This window comes from Brachyhypopomus gauderio, chromosome 7, assembly GCF_052324685.1.
Source record: "Brachyhypopomus gauderio isolate BG-103 chromosome 7, BGAUD_0.2, whole genome shotgun sequence".
Lineage (NCBI taxonomy): Eukaryota > Metazoa > Chordata > Actinopteri > Gymnotiformes > Hypopomidae > Brachyhypopomus > Brachyhypopomus gauderio.
Window position 1 is genome coordinate 17189958 of NC_135217.1, and position 17577 is coordinate 17207534.

Consider the following 17577-nt stretch of genomic DNA (forward strand, 5'->3'; position numbering starts at 1 on the left):
CCTCGGGCTGGGCACCTGCTGCATGTAACAGCACGTAATGTACACCCCCTAACATTCTGCTGAACTTTAAAAATGGGGAGCAGGTTTGAATGAGTGAGCTCAAAGGAAGAAGGCCACCAGGATGGAATCCCAGATTTAAGAGTCAAGCACCTGGTGTTTCTCCACCAGATCATACTCCTCACCAGTGATGTCAGTTACTCTAATTTTATGAAATTTTTCAGTAACGAGTAGTATAACGAATTACTATTTCCAGTCCAGTAATCGGATTAAAGTTACTTATCCAAGTAACTGTGCGTTACTATTTTTATTTTCCTTAGTAAAAATATATATTTTTGCTTTCTTCTTGGCTCAGTTATACTTTTGCATCTGACCGTAGCGCTCGACTCTGCACGCTTCGCGCGAACCTGTGAGAGTGCGGGCACGTTCACGTCATTCTGTGCAGTGTTCTCCGAAACGATATGTGGTAGTATAAAGAAACACCCCTCAAAAACAGGGGAAGGGACATTTACCTGATGAATTTTGCTTATTGTTCCAGGTTTGAAAAGTGCTGGAATTTTGACTAACATACTTAAAAATGCTTGAAATTGTAATGGTATTTCATTTCACAACAAGTAGCTGTCTGACTGAATAGTTCGCTTGTATTACTTTTACAAATATATTTACAAATAATACCGTGCAGCAACACAAACGTAATGTCAGGAGACACATTGTTAATGCACTTCCAATAAAGTGAGTATTGGAAAAATTCATTTTGCTGCTGAATGTAACTACTAAAGTAACTTGTAATCTAACGTAGTTACTTTTAAAATCAAGTAATATGTAACATAACTAAGTTACTTTTTAAAACAGTAATCAGTAATCAGTAATCGGATTACTTTTTCAAGGTAACTAAGCCATCACTGCTCCTCACACACTGGAAGGTACTGGAGCTGCCTCTTCATTCACTGCAAGTCTATCAGGGCATTCACCTTATATGCTGGACCCCCGTCTAGCTCCATCGATAGTGATAGTGATCTGGCAGCAGGGCTGGTAGAACTGCCCTGCGCTTGAAGGTTGTGATGGCCATGTGCGACTGTAAGTGAGTCTCTTCCCATATCTGCTGGCTCTGCTAGCACCACGTCTGTACAGTGAGTCGGTCAGAGGTGAAGGGCTTCTACTGGTGCTGTGGAGGTTGAACCCCAGAACACACTCAAAGTGGATGAGTCTTACACCTGCATGGGAGTCTCGGTGCAGCTGACACTACAAACACAGGGATTTCTCTACCGCCTGCTTCACTCACTGTTATGTTTAGCTTCCCCTGGAATTCCTGCCATGGCTCTTGGGTGGTGAGATGTTTCTCAGTGCTGAACTGGCAGGAGAGCAGGTCTGCTTGAAGTTTCTTCGATCCCAGTGTAAAACATAAGCCAGGAGAAGAACACGAACCTCTAAAACTGCCTGGACATTAGTCGCTTCATGGTTTGGAGGTACTCCCGGTTTTTATGGTCCGTGCTCCCCCATTGCCAAAAATTCCCAGTCCCTGCAATTCTGCTCAAACCATTGGCTTGAGTTTGGACTTTTCCCATGTCTGCTGGGACAGTAAGGCCAACACACACCCAAATCTGAATCCCAAAGCTTTCTGGTTTGCAGAAAATGCCACAGTCACTGCCAGTGGAGAAGTGAATGTAGTCCTCTCTTAAAGCCTTGTGGATGTAATGCGCCATGACCTGCTCCTCCTTCTGTGAGATTGGGTAAATCCTGCATCTAGGGGGACATCCCCCTCCTTTAAGTTTATTGTGCAGTCATGTGAATGATGGGGAGAGAAGTGGCCTCTGTTAGGTCCTGGTAAGGGTTGGTGTTATGGCCTTGTGTTGTGGTGTTATGGCCTCCGGACTCTCCTTGGGGGTGGATGGGAAGGGTGCGGTCTTCCTCTGGAGACGGCATAGTTGTCATGAGGGATCCTGCTGTGTAATCTGGTTACGTGACCATAAAACGTGTGGTTCAGGTGTGCACAATTAGTGGATTGGGGAGGGGCAGGGAACAAAGAAAAGGAAACGTGATGAGTGAGGGTTGTCGGTTGTCAGTTTGTAACTGGATATGGGGAGAGACACGATCAATACGTCCTTTGCCCACAGGACTTCCATCCAGTGCCTGCACCCACGGTGGTGATGGCAGGGGACCAGATCAGATCTTGAACTATCTGGCAAAGCTCCCAATGTGCTCCCTGGGGACCAGAGTGACACAAGAGAAGAACACCCTTTGTGGAAAACCTTCACCGTCACGTAAAACATTACTGAGACGGGAGTTGCACTCATCTTCTCTTTGTCTCTCTCTCTCTCTCTCTCTCTCTCTCTCTCTCTCTCTCTCTCTCTCTCTCTCTCTCTCATCAGCCCAGTGCTGGACTCCACCCAGCTATATGGGATCCTCAAGGCAAATTGAGGACAAGTGTTTAGGAAGGAACCTCCAACTAAGGTAGCAGTGTTTCTCTTCCAGGAAGCAGTCATGAGTTATGGAAATGTGAAAGACATCAGTCAGGAATTCTGCATCCTGTTTGCAGGCAAGCTCTGACTGCAGATCGATGAAGCCCTCGATGAAGGTATCCATAGCAGCAGTTAGGGTCCAGAAATCCGTGGTGTAGTTGACTGATGAACAGGAGTCTTGGACAAAGTTGAGGTAATCATACTGTAGCATAGAGTGCAGGATATCAGCACAGTCCTCCACGTCTTAGTCCTCTCCATCAGCAGAGAGATGATGAAGGCGACATACCTTATTTAGGCAGGGAGGCCTGGTAAGACGAAGAGAGTGCACAGTGAACCACAAACCCTTTGCAGCCATTGGGAGCCCCATCACACACTCCCGGTGTGGCAAAATAGCAGAGCACCCTCTCAGTACCTGGGTGCTCACACGCCAGTGTGGACAGATTCACAGAGAGGTGGTCGATCATGGACCAAAGCTCACTGCCCAAAGATGTGTGTGAGAATTAAGTGTTTTTGTTCTTTACCAAGACAGAAGCCAACAAAGGAAGCACATGGTGATTAAAAACAAAAAAGCTTGAAAGGTGATAGTACTGGCAGTAGTTTTTGAGGTGTAACAATGTAGCAAAGTAACAGTTTCACCTGGAGCTTTGTTTGCATGCAGGAACGAGGAGTAGCGTGCAGCACTGGATGAGTGTTCCCGTGGGCTTTAAATAGAAGGAGAAAACAAAGGAAGAAACAAGGCAAATGTGTAAGCAGTCAGTAATCAAGTGATTGGAGCAGGGCAGCTGCATTGTGTGTGTGTGTGTGTGTGTGTGTGTGTGTGTGTGTGTGTAGGAGTGAGTTTGATATTAGGGCAGACACGTTTGCTGAATCAGAGCCTTGAATTTCTCACGCATCGTGCTTCCTATGCAAAGGACACACAGGCTGCCTTACACACCATAAATGAAATGGAAGAATATAAAAATAAAATGTAAGGATAAAACAGAAATATATATAACTTGTAATAGAAAGAAAATAGATTTGAGAAAGAAACGTTACACTTTTCTTAATATATGCTTTTCAATTTGTATTATATTATTCCAATTTTTAAATTGTTAAATAACTGAACTGAGGTGACACTGTGTTAACAAATATGACATTTGGGGGTTTTATAAAAATAAAGGACATTGCTTTTAAATAGTTTGAAAGGTATCTTAGTTCAAAGGTACTGACCATCAGAAATATGACATTTTTACTGACACTATCATCTTTGGAAATTCTGAAATTCTTAATTACAATTACATATTACACAAACCAGCTTACACTGTGAACTCATTTTATTAATCATTTATATTTACAATTAATAAGGTTAATATTAAAGACATTTGACAGTGGAGTAATAATGAATACATTAACATTTCTGAAAGAAAATAGTTTAAAATCAAGCTTTAAAAATAAAATAAAGCTTCCTAATCCTCCCACATTTAAAACAAGGCTGACCATAATTTAGGACAAATTTACAATGATAGCTTTTGCACTGTTTATGCATTAAAATATCATTACAGAAATAAATTCAAAGCTCATATTTTAATTTTAGTTAATAAAATAAAAGTTAGTTAATAAACACTGTTAGCCTAATTATACTTGGACATGCCATTGTACTCCAAATGTGAATTTTAAAGAAAATATGCTATATATATTTTACATAAGTTTATATGTATATGTGTCCCCGTGGGAATTAGGCGGGGTCGCTTGTACTACAGTCAGCCATTAGAGGGCGGCAGATACAGACTGGCTTCACTTTTCACCAGTTGTCATTCAGTCGTCTTCTATCATTTTGCATTTTATAGGCCCTTTTGACGTTCCATAACATGTCTGGCAGCACAATACTGAGACAGACAATTGTGTTATATACGATATGTGGAAAACATACCCGCATTTGTCCTATAGTATGTATATGTATGTTTTAGCCTACTAGAGTTTAATACACACCTTATAGGCTATAACGTAGGCCATTGTTCAAAGTCTTGATTCTAGATCAGGGTAAATGAAAAATGTCACATGTGTTGCGCCTTCCTCTGATTGGTTTAACAGCCGAAAGGGGCACGCCGCCAGTCCCGGGACAAGCCCACTATGAAACCCATCTTTACAAAATAAGTTAGTTCACTGGTTTCCTAGGTATTTCAGCTTCCCGTGCACAGAAGAGCTAAGAAACCAAAATAACTTATGAAACCAAAATAATAAGTGACATCGACACACGAACTGTTTTTTTTACTCATTCCGCTTTTCACCATTTTTTCACGTTTTTACAATATGTCGCTAAGCTGTCGACTGCTTTGTGGGTTCTTTTTAAGTGTAATCGGATGGATTGGGATTATAATTGCGACCTCTACGAATGACTGGGTGGTGACATGCAACTACGGGATGCATACCTGCAAAAACATGGACAAGCTGGAGTCTAAAGGCTTATGGGCAGAATGCGTTATTTCTGCGTCTCTCTACCAATGTGAATCCTTGAATCAAATTCTTTCTCTGCCTGGTAAGATATTTTACATTCTGAAACACTTTGTTCTACTTGCTTGACATGAGTTTTGATTTTCTACTATACAGAACAGCAAATTTTCGCAATATTTAAAAACTGTTCGCTTTAATATATTTAAAAACAATTCGCTTGTCCAAGTTGAATATTTTGTTTCATCATTAAAAGGATTTCTGCATCTTGACTGTGTTGCATGTGTTTAACTGTTGGTCTGCCAGTATATATCCAGGTTTCTCGCGCTCTGATGATCTCTGCCTCCCTCCTTGGCCTCCCGTGCATGATGCTCGCGCTCTTGGCGATGCCGTGCGTAAAGCTCAGCCACGAGACCGAAGGGACCAAGCGCAGACGCGCCATCATAGGAGGGGTCCTGATATTGCTGATGTGTAAGCTGGGCTTCCATATACCCTCATAAGGAATGCGTATATGTAATGTTTAGTATGTGTTTTCAGGCGATTTGGTGTGATACGGTGTGAATAATGTGATTTGTACTGTCCAACCTCCTGCAGGTTGTTATTCAATTATGCACTTGATACAGCCGCTGTTTGAAGGTTAAGAATCGACACGTGGGATTAGGTGCGCACACATTTGGTTGAAATGAAAACCTTCAGACACCATTTTCTATGACTGGACAACTTTGATTTAGTCACCCTCATACAGCGGTTTGGGATGTGGTCAGTAAGAGTTTGGATGAGTTCCTACATGTGGTTTGAATGAACAGTGGTTGGGTGTTGGTGAATTTGCAATGATAATGTGTATTCATGATTTAGTGGTAGACCGTAGCAGAAGGACCACAAAAAACTGTTCAAATCCTAAAATAATGCCTAAAAATCGTTGTATGGGCAGAGAAGGAATGTTTGCAAACAGAAGTTGCTGCTGTAGTAGATTATAGAGGGCTGTGAAAATGAGATAATGATTGGTGGAGGGAATAGGAAGCAGTGTACACTCTAAAATACAGATAAATGCATATTTGGAGCCTGAGGTTTTCAAAATGAAGCCCAAATCAGGATGAGGTCACTCACCATCTGAGGCCTTTTTCCTCCATCTAGTGATGGTGTTGAAACTGTACCCAGGTCACTCTTCCCTAGATTCTCCAGAGGTAGCCGTCATCCTGCAGGAAGGGCCTGCCCTGGTCAGCTGTCACAGAATGACACCGCATTATACCGTCTGATAATTCAGTCATTTTGAGCATTTTAAAACGGTAACATTTTTTGTGATCAGTTTCAGACTGACATCTTGGGTTTTTTGCTGTCGCCGGCCTGTTCTCAGTTCATGTTTACGTGCTATAAAATTAGGGGATTGATTATAATGTTGCTTTCTCTTTCTGCAGCTGTGTGTGGAATAGTGTCCACTGTATGGTTTCCAGTCGGAGTTCATCATGAGGATGGCCTGATGTCATTCGGGTTCTCCCTGTACGCCGGCTGGCTGGGTTCTGCCTTTTGTTTGCTGGGGGGTTCCCTCATGGCCTGTTGCTCAGGGGAGGACCCGTCAGCGCAGTACCGTGACAACCGCTTCCATTACTCCAAACAGAGTGGCCTGACCAACTCCATTCAGGCCTCAAGCAACCATGCCAAAAGTGCCCATGTCTGAGATCAGGAACTTCAAACGGATTCACTCTCCACATCCGAAGGCAGGAATTGTTCTCCCTCTCTACACCATGTCAAGACCAGGCTATCACAGCAACACGTGAACTTTTATGTATATATTTTATTTTTTGTTATGTTATTTTTTGTTCTACTTATGTCCTACTTTATTATATTTCACTCTGGACAAGTACAAATATCCATGTCCTATAATGCTTAATCTTTATACTGTGTTCATCTTACAGTAGTCATACAAACTTTGTTTTATGTATAATTATTTTTTTGTACCTGGTCATGTGACAGAGAGAGTCAGACTGCAGACAGGCAGGAAGCCGGAGGTGATAGAAGGGTAGAAGGCCAGGTGTCTTCTCTCTGTTTTTTCCTGCAAAGCTGTTCCCTCCATCCTGCTCAGGATCCCTCAGGAAATCTGTCAACTGACAAAAATCTTTATTAGGACCAGTTAAACCAGTGAATGCCAGTTAAACCAGTGAATGCCAGTTAAACCAGTGCCAGTTAAACCAGTGAATGCCAGTTAAACCAGTGAATGCCAGATAAACCAGTGAATGCCAGTTAAACCAGTGAATGCCAGATAAACCAGTGAATGCCAGATAAACCAGTGAATGCCTCATTCTCTCATATGCTGTCTGTTTTAATTTAATGAATTCTTTCATCAACGTGATGTTCATGCAGGGGACTGAGTATGCCATACAATCAAAAATACAGTACAACATAATGTACTGGAGTGATTTAAACTAACCAAATCTGATCTGAACTGGCAGCAGGATTAATAGTAAAACTAATATTTATATCTAGTTTGGTTACACACCCTAGAAAAATGTGGCAATTACCTGCATTGACAGGGCCGGCATTTACCATACACACACTCACACACAGTGATTATGAAATAAATATTAAATTAATGAATGTAAAATGTGCAGTGTTCAACAAAATCACTCAATATCTAAGTTTATGTACACACTGTTTATTTTGATCCAGGAGATATTTATGCACATAGCCAAAAACATGAAACACAGATATTTTCATACACATTCGAACAGTTGGGGGAAATAGCAGTAAAATATCCCACAAACCACCATACAAATAGCATATTAATGTCTTTGAATATTTGCAATAGGCTTTGTATTACTTGTTCAGCCATGCCAGTCATAATATTTCTGTACACTGACATCTTAAAATAAGACAGCTTTATGAATGTTGTTGATAATACAGGAATGTTTAGAAATAAAATACAAACAAGTTTCCATTGCTTTCTTTTCATATAAAATAAAGACAAAATTATGTATCATGTGTTTTTGTTCCAAGTGGGCATTGACAAACATAAGAATCCTGGAATATGTTGTAGTACATAAGCCACATAGAAACACAACCTCTTTTCTGAAAATATCTTTAGAGTAATGGGGAAATGAGAAGGCACTATTGAAGCGTTACTCAAACCAGATTGGTGGACAGCTTCATCTCCTGACTGATCTGAGCTACCTTCACAGACTTTCCAGGGCATATCTGCCTTGGGTTACGATCACCATCACAGTCAGAAACGTACAGTCATATAATAATTGCACATTTTTGTACAATGTCAAGCAAAAATAAAAAAAAGTAAAAGCTTTGAAAAAACAAACAAAATCTAGTCAACTTTCGTCATGTCTAACAAAACACGGTCAGGCGTAAATAGAGCTGTCAAACCAACACTCGTTGCTTTTTACACAAATGGCCCGTGCAGTCCACCCTCATTTGTTGGTCCTATGTCATCAGTAGCCAGCTGCACAAAGCCCTTTTGTCCTGTCCCTGTCTCAGAGGACTGCAGCCATCAGTAGGTGTCCTGTGCTTGTTGGCTACTGGTATTGCTGCTGCTGATTGTGGTACTGATAGCCCCTCTGCTCGGCTGCCCAGCCATGGTAGCCCTCTTCCCTGCCTTCCTCCTCGGGCTGGGGCTGTTCATCAATGGCGAAGCTGTCGTCAACCTCAGCATCGTACCTTTGGTAGGTGCTGGCGTGGGCCTCTTCTTCTCTGGCGCTCAGCTCCAAAGAGCTGTTCCACATCCCGTAGCCAAAGTAGATCATGAGACCTGAATGAGGAGAGGAGAGATAGAGACACGGGTTGTAGGTGTTGATTATCGCATCTCAAGCCACATCTGTGAATATTTTTTTCTTCTTCGATTAATTTGTCATACCCAAAGAACACCACACGGCAAAGCGAACCCAGGTGATGCTGGACAGCTTGAGCATCAGGTAGACGTTCACCAGGATGGCAGCTGCCGGCACAAAGGGAACGCAAGGCGCCATGTACGGCAGCTTTTTGGGACTCTCCGGCTGCCGTAGGATGATGACAATCAGAGAGGCAATGAAGCCAGCGATGGTCATCGCGATCGGCTCCAGGACCCAGAGCGCCGCCCCCGAGGTTTCATCCAGGCCGTATATGACCAGCGTCCACAGTAAGAAGGACAGGAAAAACAGCAGGAGGACACAGTAGGCCACGATGCGTCCAGTAGCGGGCGTGGGCTGGGCACTCAAATCCGGCAGGCCCAGTCGCACCCGCAGCGTGTAGTAATTGCCGCCCAGGACGCGTTTCAGCAGACACGTCAGCGTGCCGTCTGCCTTGTCGTCGAACTCCACGCCCTTCTCGCTGTAGACCGAGCTGTCAGACTGGTAGCCACCAGAGTCAGACTTGATCAGTCGCTCATCGTATCCCTTGGAGGGCAGGTTCTTGGCCCCGCAGGTATTGCCGTACTCTCCTACATCACTGGTGGGTGAGCTGACGTCACCCTCGTTGCCCTTCCAGACCTCTGCCTCCTCGGGGATGATGGTGGTGAAGCCGTCTCTCTCCGGTTGGTACCGCAACAAGAGCACGCACACGGACACCAGTGTGTAGGCCAACAGTGTGCCGATGGACATCATCTCGATCAGGTCCCTCAGGCTGACCAGCAGAGCCAGCATAGCAGCCAGGGAGCCAGACACCATGCACGCCACCACAGGCGTCTCTGTGTGCGGACTGACGTGGGACAGGAACCTGTCGAGAACACGCGCACACGTGCACACATGGTCAAATGAAGAACAGCTTCATGAGAAGACTCACACTCAATTTGTGCCAGAAATTGCTTAGAGCAGGAACGTGCATATCCATGCAGGGATATATATGCACAGCTCACACACACGAATAGGATCAGCCGCCCACCTAAAAAGCAGGCCGTCGCCCGACATTGCGTAGATGACTCTGGGCATGGGGAAGAGAGAACCGAGGAGACTGACGGTGAGTCCAGCGATGGCGCCCACAGACACTATGTACTTCCCAACCATGAAGCCGTGCACAGCAAACATCTCCATCAGAGGTGCATCCCCATCGATCTGATTATAGGGCACCATGAGGGTGAGGACCACACTCACCTAGCGCAAAATACATCAACACATACATTTACTATTCTACTCAGTTCTTTGCTGAAGTACTACAAAAATGTAATGAACACTGAAACATTTATGCCAGAAGAATGCTACGTTAAGCCAGAGAGAAGGCATTGTTTAATATACCTCTGACTGTACGTGGTTGGTTTTCATGGTATGACTCAAGAATACCGAAATTCTATATTTCAATAACTAAGGAGAACTAATTTCTCCTTAGAGAAAACAAGAACTAATCGCACAATATGTACTGTCTGTAAGTAGATGGTTATTCCTGTCTCAGAGTATGTTCAGCTTTTTGGATGAGGAATCTTAACGTTTTCACAATCCAGATAACTAAATGAATATCCAATGTTGGAAAATACACAGTGTGGTGAATTTTCAGTCCTTAATTTTTCTCAGCATCTCATCTAGAAACCAGCTAATCAGCTAATGAATTTAAAGCATTGAAAACTCTTCAACAAGAGTACTGACAACCCTACATTGCTTTTTATGAATGGAGAAGCAGGAATAGGTAGAGAATCCAATATGTTCTCAGATCTACTGATTATATTAGGTGAGAACACCATGAACAAGAAGGTAAAAGCACATAAGGCAAACAGGCCCAGGTAGGTGTGTGCAGCTACTAACAGAGACATATGCCGTGAGACAGGTGACCAGGGAGGCGGTGATGGCGTAGGGGATGGAGGTGTTCGGGCTTTTAGCTTCCTCGCCCGTAGTGGCAATTATATCGAACCCAATGAAGGCATAGAAGCAGGTGGCAGCTCCCTTCATCACCTGCACGACAAAAGATCAGCAGATCAGTACACAATAGTGAGATTTTTCATCTGCCAAGCATTAAATTGATCTTGGACTTGCACACCAAATGGAAGCAACGTGTTCGTGTGCTCACCCCTGACCAGCCGTACGGTAGGAACATGCCATTGTCCCAGTTAGAGCTGGAGACGAAGAAGAGGCCCACGATGACCATGAACACCCACACAACCAAGTTGATGATGTTTAACACATTGTTGAAGCTCACAGAGTTCTTTACGCCCAATGCTACAATCACCGTTACTAGGACAGCAATGAGTAGAGCCAGTAGATCAGGATACGACTCCTCCCCTTTACCTGAGCAGAGCAGAGAGAGCATGCACGTCGTGTATAACCACCTCCCAGAAAGGTCAGAAATCAACATGTAATGTAAGGTCAGTGTATCCAGAAATCCTGAAATTAACTGCAAGTCACTCACCCAAGCCATTAAGAGTGCCCAGGTGATTGATCATGAAGTGGCTGATGGTGTGGTTGGCCAGAGAGTCAAACATGCTGCTAAGAGCACTGGCACCAGCGGCCGTGCCGATCAGGTATTCCAAGATGAGGTTCCACCCGATGAAGAAGGCCACAAACTCCCCCACCGTGACGTAACTGTAGGTGTAGGCGGAGCCAGTGGTCTTTGGCACTCGCACCCCAAACTCAGCATAGCACACCCCTTGTGGTGAAATATGTACACATTTACACATACTGCATGGTTGAGTTTTTTTTTCTCGCAAACTGGGTTCATACATGAGTGACTTTGTGAACTGTAAAGAGCGAAATGGTAGGTAAAAGCAGATTGAAACGGGGTTCAGCAGGCTGACGAAGCCCTTTATGAATGACAGGTGAGGGTCTGTGTACAATGGAAAAAGCACACAAATAACAGCTTGATGTAGTTACAGGTAGTTTGTCATTTATCATCTCTATGTATTTGCTTCTTGCATATGGCCGCACTCACAGACACACACACAGCCTTGAAAAAAATAGAAAGAAAGAAGAAAAGATAGAGAAATACATAATAAACAACAAGCATCATCAGCAACAATACAAAAACCTCAAACCTCCACGCAACATTTTCACAAGCGCCACCCCCCCTCGGCCCTGCCGCCTAACCTGACAGTATGGACGCCATGGCTGCGAACATGAAGGACATGATCACTCCGGGCCCCGCCATCTCCTTGGCCACCAGCCCAGCGACCACGTACATCCCGGTGCCCACGCAACTGCCCACGCCGAGAGAGACCAGGTCCACGGTGGTGAGGACCTGCGCCAGCCGGGTGCCGTGCATGTCCATGGACCCCTCCAGCATGGAGTCCATCGGCTTGGTGCGCATCACACGGGAGTGGAACGCGTACCAGGACATGTCCCACTCGACGCGCCTGGGGTCCAGCTTTGATAGAAAGGAGTTCATCCTGGACGATTAGGAGCCGATGAGCAGGCTGACTCAGCGGCCTGGGAGATGACTCGGAGACGACTCGGAGACGACTCGGAGAGCGGCCCGGGAGACGACTACGCTCGGTGTCAGTGCCTCGTGCCTCAGGCTTTTGAACCCTCTTGCTCCCGTGCTGTTAAGTGTCTGTGCCTCACCTCTTTTGTTCTCCAATCTCTCTCTCTCTCTCTCTCTCTCTCTCTCTCTCTCTCTCTCTCCTTCTCTCTCTCTCGGTTTCGCTGGTCTCTTAGAGAGGACCCTCCAGCATGTGGGAGACCATGGTGCAGCTCAAACCCTGGGTGTGTGCTGAGATGCGGGGGGAGGAACATGAGAGAGGAGGATTAGCCAAAAGCTTTAACTGCTGGACAAACTCAGGGAAAACAAAGAGAACACAGCCTGGAGTTCGACAACGACATTCATATCAATTATTTTTCTGGACCAGTTAAATTAAACAATGGAAATAGTTTTGACTTATACAATTAATCCGATATATAAAATAAGTAAAACTGAGAAAAAACTAGTGCACTGATTAAAATGAAATGTTAGTATGGTGCCACAACTCATTTGCCTTTTAAATCAGACAATGATCAGGGTATAGCAGGGTATTGAAATACAAATGGCAAGAACAAAGTGAGCTCTGAGGCCCAGCCGCACACACCATTCCTGAGTTTTCATTCTGAAGAGGAAGGATGGAGAGAGTAGACAACAGCAGCAGAGCCCAAACAAAATGGAGGTAGAGTTATACTGACCAATTACACTAAACACAGAATGAATACTGAAATAAATGAGCAGAAACCGCATCCACCTTTCAATCTTTTACTTTCATGCATTATTAGTCTCACTTTCTCCACTGTCATCATCTACACATCAATCATCTCCTTGGTAACATCGTTAAGTCGCGTCGCCTTTCTACAGCCACTCGCTCATTCCAGTCGGCTTCTGTACTTGTACCAGCCTCACAGCCCGTCGTCTGCCTCACTCTAATGTGCACCAAGCATCAATTACTGCAGCTGACTGATTCCAGAACAGTGAGACACATGAGACACCCCCTCTGCCTGGCTGTAATTTCCAGTCCTGGCACAGGGGGACCTGCTCTGGCCTCACGATGTCGGAAAGTGCCTCCGCTTTGACCACTTTACGAAACAGGCAGACAGAAGAGGATCGCAATAGGCTACAAAGAGGAGGATCTTCTGGGAAAGAGAGAGAGAGGCAGACAAAGGACTGGAGGCAGGCACTTCTCCTCAAGTGTCACAGCTACAAGTCATCTTCTCTTTAGAAACGTTGTAATTACGCTGATCAGCCTCTCATGTCTGAGTGACCCACTCATTTCCGAGCATCTCACTGGACCACATGGTCATTAACCCCCTCTGAGGTCTAAATGTCTTTGCATATTTTGTTGCATTTACTTTTAAGCCTTTTGTAGGGTTGAATAATATTTAGCTAATTCATTCAAACTTAGTATATTTTTTCTTTTACCTTTTGTGACTTATCTGACTCTACAGTCAGATATCTAGAGTCACAGTCTTCACAAGATGTAAAGGAATATCTCAGACTTCAAATGTTTTAGTTTAAGTATAAATTAATGGCGAAGACAAACTGCAATACTTTAAAACAAACATGGACAGTCAGCTCCAAAGCTTCCTGAGTCATTCACAGATAAAGATTGATTTACAAACACTGAGATGATTCATTCTGGGCACCTTGACTGATGAGGTCACTTGATTACATTTGCTCTGTATGTCCAGACAAAACACTGACGTCATAGCTGGGGTCCCGGGAGTGGGAGGGGCTAAGAAGGCACTATTTCCCAGACAGTGTGTAGGAGGCACGTCTAGAAGCAACAGGCTTTTTTTCTATCTGCTCTAGGGCCACTTGACAGCTGGAGAGGTGGATAGAGACACAGCCAAGACACTACAGAAGGAGCGGAGGCTCAACACAAAGCTAGACCATTACATTTATGGGTAGTTGGTCCCTTGTTACTTACTTGACATTAGGGAGAGCTATAAAAAGCACACATTTAAGGCCTATTGGTGCTTCTAGGACTTCTAGAACAGAAAAAGAACAATAAGTGTGAAGCTGGAGGAATATATTAAGAGATTGAGACTCTGGTGATGCAGGACACACAACATGGACACACAACATGGACACGCAACGGCAGACCACCTCCACTCTGAGCTGATGTGAAATTAGATCATCCAGTTGATGCTGCTGGTTAGATTGGAGCCTGTCCAGACCACAGCACTTGGTAGCTACCGATGATCACCTTAGATTACGGTTACTTTCCTGTCGTCACAGAACTAATGGCCTATTTTGAGAAATAATTTGATAATGGCTAGGGGCATATGATTGGATAACCTATGTGAATGTAATTTTGAAGTTGTGATTTTTTTTTAGATTATTTTTGACATTTTTGTTCGTATATTATGAAATTTCCATGTTACCCAAACATTTCAGATATCGGGGAAAAAATATGTGGCATAGTCTATCCAAACACAGGTAACTTGATACGCAGAAGCGCTGACAAACCTTTATATAGATTACTAAAGGGCGAAATTAAAGAAATACGCTGCACGTGCATGTGCACGCGCCCTTGCCACTAAACCGAGTTCAAAACGGCATGAAATCAACGACGTCCAAACAGAAGGGGTTTCTGACCTTTTGCTAGAAACTTATTTTAATAAAACCATTAAACTAATGTCACGGAAATTAGCCCCGAATATGTTTATAATCATGCATCCAAATCCCCCACAGAAAATAAGGGCTAATCTTCATGGACGTTCAGGACCCTGGTTAGCTCCTGTGGCGCGCCGATAGGACAACACGACAAAACGTCATTGAAATTCGGCGCAAAATTTAGTGCGTTCGCTGTGTTTGTCATACTTCTCACGGACAATTATATAAACACAGAACGACGCTTGGTTTAAAACTATTAATGATGAGACAACTAATAATTTTCCTGTCAATCCCGTTATTTAGCCAACATATCTAAAACAGTGTATCGTGAAACGTCGAGCTTACATTGCTGAAATGTAATATATATTATTAATATGTAATATAAAGCCATTCACGAATGAAATATTCATAAGGATGATGAGTCAATTTCAAGTCCATTGAGAGTTGTCAAAATAGAGCGTACAACTTCTCAGTTCTCCCAACTACCCGGGACATGCAAGCACACCATGAGGCAATCCTGTGATGACAGGTTAGTTTAACAGAGACATCATGCATCACGCTTCAGCCCGTGTTTTAATTAGCAAAACTGTTTTAAGTCGCATGGAACTGAAACGACTTGTATGTGCCCGCTTTGATGGTGATACACCTCATCGAAATGACTTCCAACCGGGCGTCTTTGAGTCTAATTTCGGTTGAAAAGCAGCAATAAGTAGTTCACATGGAGCAAGAAACTTACCCTTGGTGGACCTAAAGACCAACAGACCACGCTTGTTTGAACAATCTCCAGAGGACGGCATCCAGACACACAAAGCACAGACAGTGCGGAGATGTGGTGAATTATTCACTGGTTATTCCATGTGATCAGATCAAAATGAATTATTCAACGTTGTCCTCCATTCAACGTCTGTTTACGTCACCGTTTCTTCGGCGGATGTTTCAAAGTAGCCTATAGCCTACTTTTTAATATTCATAAATTAATATTCCGTTACCTCCATGCCTTGTCCGGCACAAAGCCCGGAGAAGCTGTAATTGTAGCAAATTTATATATGGAAATATTTAATGAGACAATGAGAAGATAAATGAATAGTGCCTATTAAAAGGTTTACCTCTCCCGTTCTCTCTTCAGAGTGAACCACACAGGTGTCGCTCACGGCAAGCCATAAGGAGAGGGCGTCTGTAGCCAAAATTAACCATAAACAATATAAATAAATGTAAATAAAATATTCAGAGCATTTATTTTAAAGCATAGAATGAAGAATGGATTTCCAACAATGTTTCAATTAACAATATGATAGATATTGTTTTTAGACTACTGCTGAATTTTGCAAGCCCTCAAATGTAGTTTGTTTCCAAATGGTTAAACAGAACAGCAAGTTTGGCAACAAAGTTTGGCAACAGAAGGGTTTGTTTTATTGTGGCTTTCATTGGGCTAAACTGAGATATGCCAACTAATTTATTTTTTATTGCCTTCCCTCTCAGCTCTGGCTCTCGAGACCCGAGCGGATCTCAAGTTCCGCTCCAAACATGTAGCTATGGTGACGGTCAGAACATGCTTCACGTTTGCGTCACGCTCATAGTATTGCAGCGAACAACACTATGGCACACACACAACAGGCTCTTCAATTTACCGATGCAGTTTTCGTTCAAAATAGCCTACATTGGACCCGCGCCTGCAGTGCTGACCTGGTCAGGCTACATGAGGGGGGGAAAGGCCACCACGTAACATGCATAATGAATTAAAACCTCAATTGTCATCATACATGATACATCATACATGGGGTGTATCCACTTATCCCATTGTCAGTGCAAGTCACACTAACCTTTGATCTAAGGATAGAATGAACGTTATTGCTGAACAAGCATCACAAACCGAAGCTTGCATAGATCAGCTGTTGCCTAAATGGGACGTTGAAGCTTAAAAAAGAACCAGAAATAATCATAATTAAATCCATATAATCAGCAGTCCCCGATAGTTGCCAATTTTCGTCAGCTTGCAGCATAAGTAAATGAATAATGCAGATGATACAATTAATTAATACTCATTAAGGGATCTCCTATAACTTCTGTATCAAACTTTTTTAGCAGGTCATCATTTTGATCTCATAGTTCTTCACACTGTATTAACCAGCAATGCTTAATGCTGTAAAACATGGTATGTTTTCGGAAAAGTAGGCATTGCTCATTTCTGGTAACTCAGCAGTGTGTCAGTTGTAGCATCCTCTCTAACTCCGCCCTCAGTAGCTCCACCCACATCGCTCTCAGTGACGGTGACAAGCCCGCGCACAATGTGTGCACGTCAGCTCGACTAGAGGAGTGAAGTTGACGTAAGAGGCTCGTGCTCCTCGCTGCGTAGATCCTGGTGTTGCCAATACAGGAAAGCTGTGACTCAGCTAGGCACAGCACCCTGAAAGCCTTAATGGCCGTTTAAAGTGCACAAAGAGAACAGCAAGGCATCCCATAGACAGCTGATCCCAGATCAGAGATTAATGCTTTACTGAGTTCTTAAAAATCTTTTTTTTAATCGAATACTGACCATTTTGGCTTGTAAATTCAAATTCAGTCTTTGAAAAAGAGAGTTCAGCATATTTTAGTTTTGGGTCATATCTGTCAGTAGGTCATACTCTTTACGACACCAACATCCTTCTAAATCACATGTTTTACTAGCGTCTCCGAGCCCCACCCCAACAACAGTGAGGATGGTCAGTACAGGAGCAACACTGAC

General features: G+C 43.6%; 2 protein-coding genes across 3 annotated transcripts; one reads left to right on the forward strand and one right to left on the reverse strand.

The window, feature by feature from the left end:
- Positions 1 to 4594: 4594 nt before the first annotated feature.
- cldn11b (claudin 11b) lies at positions 4595 to 7561 on the forward strand. Its single transcript, XM_077012182.1, has 3 exons — positions 4595 to 4971; positions 5190 to 5354; positions 6299 to 7561. The coding sequence occupies exons 1-3, from the start codon at positions 4746 to 4748 to the stop codon at positions 6556 to 6558; spliced, it is 651 nt and encodes a 216-aa protein (XP_076868297.1). The 5' UTR covers positions 4595 to 4745; the 3' UTR covers positions 6559 to 7561.
- A 597-nt stretch (positions 7562 to 8158) lies between these two features.
- Positions 8159 to 16730, reverse strand: slc7a14b (solute carrier family 7 member 14b). 2 transcript variants are annotated; one of them, XM_077012180.1, is made up of 9 exons: positions 16676 to 16730; positions 15962 to 16029; positions 11867 to 12488; positions 11193 to 11429; positions 10854 to 11071; positions 10592 to 10738; positions 9741 to 9949; positions 8740 to 9575; positions 8159 to 8634 (listed from the first exon to the last, which is right to left on the reverse strand). In XM_077012180.1, exons 3-9 carry the CDS (start codon positions 12162 to 12164, stop codon positions 8402 to 8404), a joined length of 2178 nt encoding a protein of 725 aa, XP_076868295.1. In that variant the 5' UTR covers positions 12165 to 12488; positions 15962 to 16029; positions 16676 to 16730; the 3' UTR covers positions 8159 to 8401. The 2 variants fall into 2 exon arrangements, with proteins under 2 accessions (XP_076868295.1, XP_076868294.1); XM_077012179.1 differs by lacking the exons at positions 15962 to 16029; positions 16676 to 16730 and adding an exon at positions 15592 to 15713.
- Between the last annotated feature and the right edge of the window lie 847 nt (positions 16731 to 17577).

Coding starts and splice junctions, on each gene's coding strand:
- cldn11b (XM_077012182.1), top strand. CDS start 4,746: ATGTCGCTAAGCTGTCGACTGCTTTGTGGGTTCTTTTTAAGTGTAATC. Junction 4,972..5,189: donor TCAAATTCTTTCTCTGCCTG/GTAAGATATTTT, acceptor TTGGTCTGCCAG/TATATATCCAGGTTTCTCGC. Junction 5,355..6,298: donor GGTCCTGATATTGCTGATGT/GTAAGCTGGGCT, acceptor CTCTTTCTGCAG/CTGTGTGTGGAATAGTGTCC.
- slc7a14b (XM_077012180.1), bottom strand. CDS start 12,164: ATGAACTCCTTTCTATCAAAGCTGGACCCCAGGCGCGTCGAGTGGGAC. Junction 9,576..9,740: donor GGCGACGGCCTGCTTTTTAG/GTGGGCGGCTGA, acceptor TGTTCTCGACAG/GTTCCTGTCCCACGTCAGTC. Junction 8,635..8,739: donor TGCCGTGTGGTGTTCTTTGG/GTATGACAAATT, acceptor CTCCTCATTCAG/GTCTCATGATCTACTTTGGC.